Raw genomic sequence first — 9,895 nt, 5'->3', positions numbered from 1 at the left:
ATCGCTGAGGCCCGGAGAGGGGCGGGCGCCAGACGCGCTGATCCGGGATCAGTTCTGTCCCAGGGCCCGTCCGGTGCACAACTACACGGCAGAAGGAAGCGCACTGACCCCAGACCCGGGTGGTTTCTAACGCGTCTAATTTATTCACTTATTGCATCTACAGGTTGACATTTACATTTACAGCATTTACCAGACGCCCTTATCCAGAGGGACTTACAATCAGTAGTTACAGGGACAGTCCCCCCCTGGAGCAACTGAGGGTTAAATGTCTCAGGGACACAATGGTAGTAAGTGGGGTTTGAACCTGGGTCTTCTGGTTCATAGGCGAGTGTGTTATCATAGGCTCATGTTCACCTCAGCCGTGGGTGAACATGCAAACATATTCGTCCCTTTTCGCTTTCTCTTGCCTTTCTAGAACCTGCTGTTCATGTATTGCCTGAAGGTTTTTATTATTAACATATGCACGGGCTGCCCAGACACCTCGGTGGGCCCTCATGTATAAATACCGACTGGAGATGCTGCTGCGTGGAGATGACTGGTGAACCAGCACACAAACAAGTTCTCAGGCCAGGAGCTCCAAGAGCAGCACAGATGACCGATATTCAAAGTTAGTGTCGACTAGGGCAAGAAGGGGAAAGCGCTTTTACGAGAATTCCCTCTTAGATGATAATGAAAGAAACTTGCACCTAACATACAAATATGTTCTTATACTATATTATATTTATGTTCAAAGTGAGACATTTGATCTTTTCTACACAATTAGTATTGGCTGCAATTAGTATTGTGATTAAAAGTTTATTCTTAGAATAAACTTTGAATTCTTCCTTTAAAAGTCACTTTGCCCTTTGGCTAGTAATAATTAAAAGCAAAATAGCTGAAAATCATTTTGCCGAGACGTTCATCTCACAGCTAAAGTTGAACACATTTCTGCAGATGCAAGGCTGGAAGTGTAAAAAAACGTAAACCTGCCCTGCTGCAGGAACTCCAAAATGGTTGATTGGAATTAATCAGATTAACCAGATTCATTTAAAGCAGGAAAAAAGCTCAGTCTGTGCAGCATTCGTGTAGAATGTTCACTTCCGTCATTTATGTACCGCTGCTGCTGCTGCTGCTGCTGGACCATTGAGGTCTTCACTGCAAATCCACAAAACCATGAGCTGCTTCATTGAATCATCATCCATTACCCCACCAGGCCTGCAGAATAAATGTATCTTCGCACAAGAAGGTCTTCAGTCTGCCTTAATTTAAAGGGCATCCAGAACTCTTAACTCCTAATTTTTATTATTGAACGAGGATGCAAGCTGTCTCTTCATCAATCGGTTTGGGGATCTTTAGTGATTCATAACTAATAACTAGATTCTTTTGTTTCCATCTCATGGTAGTGCTAACTGTACTCTTCTAACTTAACTTAAACCAAAGCTACGCTGAATAATGCAACAAAATATAATCTCTGCTGAGTATGAAAAAAAAAACACACACAAAAGTGAGTTATAACAGTTCATGGGATTATAAGATTAGATTTTTTTCAAAAGTTAGTATAATTAGATAAAATATAATATATAGATAAAATATAATTTATAGAACTACATCATTTTGTTGTAAACTATTGGGCATGTGAGCATTGGAACTATTATAAACATTGTGTGAACTGACTTAAGATTTAGACAGAACAGTTTGCACAAAAACAGCATAAGCATTTATACCATGTGGATCTTAGTAACGATCCCCCTTCTGTCACGGAAATATTGAATTACATGTACGTCTGCAGTAAATAGAATAGTTTTATATAGCAAAAATTCTAATGACTTATTCTAATAGACTACATGAAAAGATATTTCTATACTCGCACAAAATAAGTTACAGTGTTGTTCATCTCTGGCTCAGGCTCATAACTTGTGTCAAAGCTCCATATATATATATATGTGTGTGTGAAACTGTATTTCAATACACTGTATACTGTGTACACTGTTGTACGGACAATAATTCTCTCCGGAATCTTGAACATATACAGTCGCACACGTGCACGCAGCAGGCGCAGGCGTCCTCACACACGTAACAACCTATACGTGCACACATGCACACACATAAGTGCCTTAATGCACAGCAGTGATGGGAGACAGACCCAGACTGTGCACAACAGCAGGGCTGGGTCTGGATCATGTGACTTTCAGGAAGAGGGACCCCCTCCCCTCAGACCCGGAGCGGCCTTGGCTAGGATCGATTTCCAGGAAAAGGGGCCTATACTGGACGAGGGGCCTTCACAGGGAGGGAAAGGCTACCTCATTCAGAAAAAGCGAAGGGCGGGGAAGAGGACAGGCAGAGAGGGCGGAGGGAGGGAGACTCCGGCTTTGTTACATAACTACACACTCCCCCCCTCATGCTCGCTCTCGCCTCCCTGCAAAACATGGAGCGAGCGCTCCCCTCTCGTGGCCGCCAGGTTCTGCCAGAAGCTTCCGCCGCAGGCAGGAAGAGCATCCTGATGAGGAGGCGGGGGTGCCGTGCCAGGAGGAAGACCAGCTCCATCATCTCCCCTGCACACAGGCCTGACATACCTCCGTGCACGCCGGCGCGCTTTCTTCAGCTGGGATGTGTGGAGGTGCGAGCTTCTCGCCTCCCCCCCAAGCCTGTGCCCCTCGCTGTAAGCTGTGCGTTGTGAAACAGGCATGACATGACTGAGGATCGTTACTGAGGCTCATGGGTAAAATGGATGACCAGCGAGCGCCATCTGCTGGTTAAAAGCCATACCTGCGCATCCCAACTTGAGGATTCATCCATCTACCTCCTTACCTGAGCCGAGGTGACAGGTCGAAATGCTCCACCTCGGGTTATTAGGTTCATTTTAAAGTAAAGTAATCCCAGTATTTCAAATGGATGTTTAGTATGATTCGAAGCTATTTATTTTACACCATATATTGTTTCGTGCAACACATGGCTTTGTTTCCAGTTAATTTAATTCACAAATATATCCATGTCAAGTCGCAGACGTACCGATGGCGGTAAGACGGATCGTTGGGCATTTTCAACGCACTACACTTCATTTAACTGAGGATCTGAGTGGAGTTCTGAATGGCCACACTTTTCCTTTCAGATGGTCATTTCCTGATGTTTTGAGACCATGTTTTTGCACGTTGTAAGCCTTTTCAATACTCTGTACTGCTCTGAGATGGAGAACTTCAGCTGGAGAACAATGCAGGGTTTTTTTTTGGCACCATGAACACACCAGCAAATAAATACGAAAAATTGCTTAGGACTTATAGAACAAAATTGAAAAATAAGCAATGAAAAAAAAAAATGGCAAAAAACAGCAATTATTAGCTGCTCTGGTGTACACTTGCCTTGTTTTACCATAACTATTTCTATTTCTAACATAAAATTGACTCTTTGCTCAAGCATAGAATTAGTCAATCATTATCACAAAATGTCATGTCGTTGTACGTATGAAAAATAATCACAACAGCCTCTGTTTTTTAATCTGATTGTAATCATAAACATATAATTAAGAAAAGAAGTCATTAATAAGGGCAGAAAATGTCATCTTGTATATTGAGCTCATGAAGAAAAAATGCATTTGAAAGTATACCAAAGTCACGGAAGTACGGACGACTCCATCACTGGCTTGCCCCGTCCTAACCACCAGCGAACCAGTCCAGTCCCGTAATTAGGAAGCTGCAGCCCAGCGAAGCGAACCATTCCCACGTTACTACAGGTTAAACGCACCCCTAAATGTCATTTTTCTTCTTCTTCAAGCAAGTAGTCACACAGAATGGCTAGAGAATCCAGGAATATTCATCAAAGCAGTTTTATATATATATACGTGCAAGGCCAGAATAACACTTAAGATAAATACATGCCAAAATAAGGATCGGTTAATGTAGAAACCGTCTTCCTGGAGAGGCCGATTAAAATGCATGACTCTGCCATTCGTTACCTCGCGTCACATGGGACTGAGATCAGGTTTATTTATAGGTGGCTGGCAGGTGACAGGCCCTGAGTGGGACACGTTCATTTCAGCCTTGAGAAATGACATGAATAAATAAAGATGCAGAAGCTTATCTTCTGCCATTCCAGCCTCCACTTACAAAATACAGAAGCAAGTCGGGCACAATTTCTCATCCAAATTGACTGCATGTGATTGGTCGCGTGATTAAGAGCTTTGTCTTTACCTAAAAATATAAAACCTGAATTTTGCAAGCAGACTGATATTAGGCCTTATAAAGCCCCCTTTAGGGTTTGACCCCACAACAAACTCATTCCTCTTATCAGAGGACATATATATTACAACATTTTCATACTATGACAGTATTTACATTTCATAAGAATTTTTCTTTAAACCAACATTGATTTTTCAGTTCATAATAAATCAGAATCATGGGCGGTCCCTCATATACACAAACATCTCTACAGGGTTGAAGGCTGCAGCTTTCACAGGAAGCATGAAAGTGATTGAGGGCAGGGTGGGAAAATAAATTTAAACCATCTCCGGTCCTCTGCAATGGGTTTGGAGGGGGAACTTTGTCCGTGTTTTTTAAAAAAAAAAAATCAACAGAAAGGCGTAAGTAGAGAATTTACAACATGTACACTTGCGAAAAGCGCTCACTCAAGCACAGCCAAGCCCAGTCCTGGAAAGGCTTTATGTGAGAATAATTAGTCTTCTCCACGCTGCACTCCCATGGCTGAATGAAGCCGGGAGCTCAGAACTCCTCGTGAACGTTGCGGGCGTAGTCCATCAGCTTGCTCCCGGTGAAATATTCACTGTACTTCAGGATCTCCTCCAGCTCCAGGTTGCGGTTTTGGTTCTCGTCCGCCACGGCAATCATCTGCTTGGCCTCATTGAGTGCATTGTATTCGTTCATGGGGTCCATGTACTCCTGCACCACAAAGACAAATATCAGACTAAACCTAAATTACATTTTATAGTATATTTATACAATAAAACGTCATAAAAAGGTGGCATTCAAGCTGCCAGGAAAAATAAATAAATAAAATCAATCAATCAATAATTTTTCCATGTAGTGATGTAGGCTACTGATTGATTCCTATTGGTCTATAAAAAGTGGTGTGTTTACTTCTCTGGCAGTGTCATAAATGGATCCTGTTTGCATATGTCCTAAATCTGTAACTACCATAGAGCAGGTCATGAAATACAGCATGTCATTTTATGAAGCGCGGTGACAAAACGTGCGTGCGGGAGGAATTTTGTGGATCGAACACTCACCTTTCTGCACTTAAACCTGAACTGATTTATGAACTGTTGAAACTAGACAGATTTAACATTATTTTCTTTTTTTTGTGGTCACTGCGGATTTTGGCAGCAGCGAATGAGCTATAGATGTGTACAGAGATTACCTTTATTTTTTCTAACTGCAATAAATAGCTTTCGAAGTTCAAAACCTGTGTTGTTCATATCTGTTAATACAGCTGAATGTCTGTTCAACATTACATTTACAGCATTTATCAGACGCTCTTATCCAGAGCGACAGTAGTTACAGGGACAGTCCCCCCCTGAAGCAACTCAGGGTTAAGTGTCTTGCTCAGGGACACAATGGTAGTAAGTGGGATTTGAACCTGGGTCTTCTGGTTCATAGGCGAGTGTGTTACCCACTAGGCTACTACCACGTAAAATATTTCACGTAAAAGAAAAAATAAAATAAAATCGTGAAACCAGGATTATTTCTCTGCCTATAATTGTACCACCAAAATTGTTAATAGTCACAACCCTACTTGAGACTGTCTGAATGTTGCTCCCATTAGTATCAGTACACATGTTCTCCTAGGTGACCTTGCAGATGTATCGTTCCAAGTGCTAAAATGACACCCACCTCCAGCTCATCCATGGTTACGATGCCGTCACGGTTGGAGTCAATGACTTCCTCAAACTCCTTCTTCCTCTCGCGGACCCAGTCATCGTCAATGTCCTGAGCCTGCTGGTTCTCCACCGTGCCCATAGGCAGAGAGATGAACTCTGACAGGGTCAGCTTCTTATCGCCGTCCTGGTCTGCAAAAAAATAATAAAATAAAATAAATCTCAATTTAAAAAAAAAAAAAAAAAAAAAAAACACAACACAGCACTGAACGATCATGAAAGGACTGCAGTCAGAAAGCTTCCATAAAACCCAACTGCGCATTTCTCTCACGCGTCAGAACGTACCCAAGTCGCGCACAATCTCCTTCACCATGTATTTCAGCATGCCGCGACTGTGCTCCGGGTGCAGGAAGGACAGGAACTCCTCTTCGTTCAGGAGCTGGTCGGCGGGGGGGTTGTCGGCCTGGAACCAGCGGTCCTTCAGACTGTCCAGCACCTCCTGGGCTGTAGGAAGAGAGGCGGAGAGTAAACGCCAGAGCCAGGCGCTGGTCGTCCTGCTACGGTGCCACCAGTGGAGCACTTACTCTCCTCGTCCACTTTAAGCTCTTCGTTATTTTTGACCTTTTCTGCGACCTCCTTCTCATCAAAGCCCTTGCTGGCCAAAAACTTCACACGGTACTCGTCCCATGTCACGTGACCTGCGAGTACAGCACAAGAGGAAGAGAAATTAGGAGCTCTGAAAGCTGTCCCATGCAGTTAAGTGTTGAAAGATTAGGGGCGCTACAGAAGCAGCAGCATATTGTGTTGGCTTCAAAATTCCTGCTTTAAAACACTGATAATCTATCTGCATGTTTGGTAGATTTATTCGCGGGCGTGGTCCCGAGGTGGCCTTACATACTTGCTACGGTTATGAGTGTGACGTATTAAATGGGAGGAGGTTTAAATAGTCCAGAACGAAGAAGCAGGGTGTGTGACAGCGGCCAATCATCTCCCTTGGCTCCTCCCACTTAACGTCTAAACTATCTTCTGAGTGTGTCCTGTCCAAGAAAGACAGTTAAAATGCAGTCCTTTCTTGTTTGTAACAGGTTATTACAGCATTTAACTACATCCTTAACAGATTATTGCCTGAAGGATAATTATCTCTTTGCAGTGCTGCAACATGGCACAGAATTGTAGAATGTACGTTACTGCAAAAAAAAAGTAATATCGATCATATAAATTTCTAGAGAATCAGCTAAAACGTTCCTAATAAATAGGGTTTACTTCATATTGCTAAAACAAAGTACTGTGATCCGCTCTTGCGAACGGTGAAACCAGACAACACGAGTCACTTTAAATATGGCTTGTTGACCTAGATTATGTCCAAAGCAAACATGATACGTGATATGGCAACATTTCTCTGTGATGATGGCCTCTGAGGCCAAGGCCAGTTGAAAAGTGGAGCAACGGGGAGGGGGGTGTTTCACCACCATTTACAGACAATACTTCGCTTTGTGAGACGGGTCCAGATAGTCCGGCTGTATCTACGGCCGTACACACCGACGCTCTCACGCCAACCGAATTTTTTATTTTTATAGTGTTCTAAAATATACTTATGACTATCAGCTTAAACACAGCAATGCAGGAGTTAATAAGAGGGTGGTAGTAGACTAGTGGTAGCCTAACACTCGCCTATGAGGACCAGAAATACTCAGGTTCAAACCCCACGTAGTACCACTTAACCCTGACTGTCTCTGGGGGGACTGTCCCTGGAACTACTGATTGTAAGTCGCTCTGGATAAGGGCTCTGATATTTGTTCAGGGGGTCAAAGTTTGTTCAAAGAAAAATGAATGGCAACACAAAAGTTAATATTCCAGATATCAGGCTTGATGTGTCTTTCTTCGGATTATGACTATTTGGTGCTCTTATCCTCAGGAGGTGTAAAGTGCGTGGAGTTCGGAAGTTGGGAGTGAAAGTCATGAAGGGAATGGGACTCACCATCTCCATCCGGGTCGACGGCGCGGAAGCTGAGCTTGTTCTCCCTCACGGCCTCTTCAAAGTGCTCCTGAGTCTTCTCCATGATCCAGCGCTGCATCTCCTTGGCGCTGACACTGCCATCCTGGTTCAGATCCACCCTGAGGGAGCAGACATGTTGCACAACGTTGACACTCAGTACAACAGTCACACACTCTGGACGTTGGTCACAACAGGGGCCCAAAGCGGCAGCGTACTTGGTGAAAATCTGGATCAGCTTCTTCCTGTTCTTCCGGGGTTCAGAGTCCTCCTCAAATTCCTCCATCTCCTTGCCCAGAAACACCTCCTTGTTGAAGTCCTTGTTGAGGTGGCCGTCCATCTCCAGCTTGACGCCGTTCAAGTGGTCCTGGGGCAGGATCTCGTTCTCCTCCTTGCTGCTGGCCTGTTTGTCTTTGAGTGACGACATGTTGGCAGGACGAGCCTGGACGTCCAGCGCCAGGCACAGCGCAAGCAGGACGAGGGAAGTCGTCCACAGGCAGCCACAGCGACGCTTCTCATGGGCCATGACTTCGATCAGAACATACGGTGTTAAAACAGGCAGACGTCACCATATCACCAAGGCAGTCAGAAATCAGAGCTGAAACTGGGCACAACAGTAAGTACAGCAGGATGGTAGTAGCCTAGCGGCTAACACACTCGCCTATGAACCAGAAGATCCAGGTTCAAATCCCGCTTACTACCATCGTGTCCCTGAGCAAGACATTTAACCCCGAGTGTCTCCAGGGGGGGACTGTCCCTGTAACTACTGGTTGTAAGTCGCTCTGGATAAGGGCGTCTGATAAATGCTGTAAATGTAAATGTACAGCCGCTTTTTCTCCTGCCTCGTCTTTTATCTCTACGGGCTTTTATCTCCACAAACGCCACGTCTCACCTGCGCCCGGTCGCGGACCCGCGGTCGGCGAGTATGGAGGCTAGCGAGGCGGCCGGCGAAGACCAACCGTGCAGCGGCGCGCAGTTCGGGTGGGTTCGCTCAGCGCCCTCCGGGACGGTCTGGCCGAGCTACCATCGCCGAGGCCGAAGCACCGTATTTGTAGGCTGCGGCGGGGAACGAGGAGCAGCTTCCGGCTTCCGCGCGCACGACGTTCCACGTCGTCCGTAACAAAGAACGTCTGCCGAGGCGAGAGCGACGACCCGTGCAGCGCGGTACAAGGGAGGGAAATCGGATCATGCGGCACTAATGACAATGGAAGGTCTGGACACCACAATTACAATTGGAGTTAGAACTTTATCGACACGATCTCACATTCAGAATTGTTTATGTGATCCGTCGCAGCAGTAAAATAATGAACGATAACAACGATAAAGAATTCATATTATGAAACACAATAATACATTATTCATTTTAATGGCAGTAGTAGAAGAAGACGTAAATATTTTGCGATTGAGATGCATCTTCCTATTGGATAAAACTATGACAATGTTAAATTATGAGATATTGCATTTATTCTGTCTACCACAGGACTAACAACACGGTGCAGGATAAATACAATATGTTTTAAATACACTATTATGCTACAGCAGGCGCTTTACACTTTCACCCTCATTTATCCCACACGATTCAGCCTCTCAACCACCAGGCTCTGGAACTGAATCACGTGTGGCGGAACACGGAAAGTGACCTAGAGTGCAGAGTGCACTTCTGTAAAAACAATGCATCTTTACTGCTGCTGTATGTTGTTCTGCCACGGCGCCACTAGATGGCAGGCAAGAACACGCTATTCGGCGAGAGCTTCGACCGTCACACTGCAAATCACAGACGTATTGCGCAGTCACACGACTTTTTGCTATTATCCACTAAAAACACCCAAAATGAATTGAGTTTAAATTCTCTGCAGGCGTTATGAAACGATGAATCTAATTTCACAATCTGGTATAGCAGCTTCAGTGCACGAGTAAAACAGATTAGAACATTACTTTCATTTGTTACTTTTCTACCTTTTGCGGCTCTTTAGCGCACGGCTGCACCACAGGATGATCATGTTAAGCAATGGCATGATAAAAAGTTATTTATTTCTGATAAAACTGCAGTCAAGCTGTGTGTATCGAGGCCAAGTAAGGCTGTACACACATTACAGCAC

At 44.5% G+C, this 9,895-nt stretch overlaps 1 protein-coding gene across 2 annotated transcripts; it reads right to left on the bottom strand.

The window, feature by feature from the left end:
* Positions 1-3,432: 3,432 nt before the first annotated feature.
* On the bottom strand, positions 3,433-8,900 carry LOC114798308 (45 kDa calcium-binding protein). 2 transcript variants are annotated; one of them, XM_028993887.1, is made up of 7 exons: positions 8,689-8,900; positions 8,015-8,324; positions 7,782-7,918; positions 6,388-6,501; positions 6,149-6,307; positions 5,820-5,995; positions 3,433-4,868 (listed from the first exon to the last, which is right to left on the bottom strand). In XM_028993887.1, exons 2-7 carry the CDS (start codon positions 8,320-8,322, stop codon positions 4,692-4,694), a joined length of 1,071 nt encoding a protein of 356 aa, XP_028849720.1. In that variant the 5' UTR covers positions 8,323-8,324; positions 8,689-8,900; the 3' UTR covers positions 3,433-4,691. The 2 variants fall into 2 exon arrangements, with proteins under 2 accessions (XP_028849720.1, XP_028849721.1); XM_028993888.1 differs by having other exon boundaries at positions 8,756-8,891.
* Between the last annotated feature and the right edge of the window lie 995 nt (positions 8,901-9,895).

The sequence above is a fragment of the Denticeps clupeoides genome, chromosome 10 (assembly GCF_900700375.1).
Source record: "Denticeps clupeoides chromosome 10, fDenClu1.1, whole genome shotgun sequence".
In the NCBI taxonomy this organism is placed as follows: domain Eukaryota; kingdom Metazoa; phylum Chordata; class Actinopteri; order Clupeiformes; family Denticipitidae; genus Denticeps; species Denticeps clupeoides.
The sequence above is the reverse complement of the archived record's forward strand: the minus strand, read 5'-3'. Positions and strand labels throughout refer to the sequence as shown.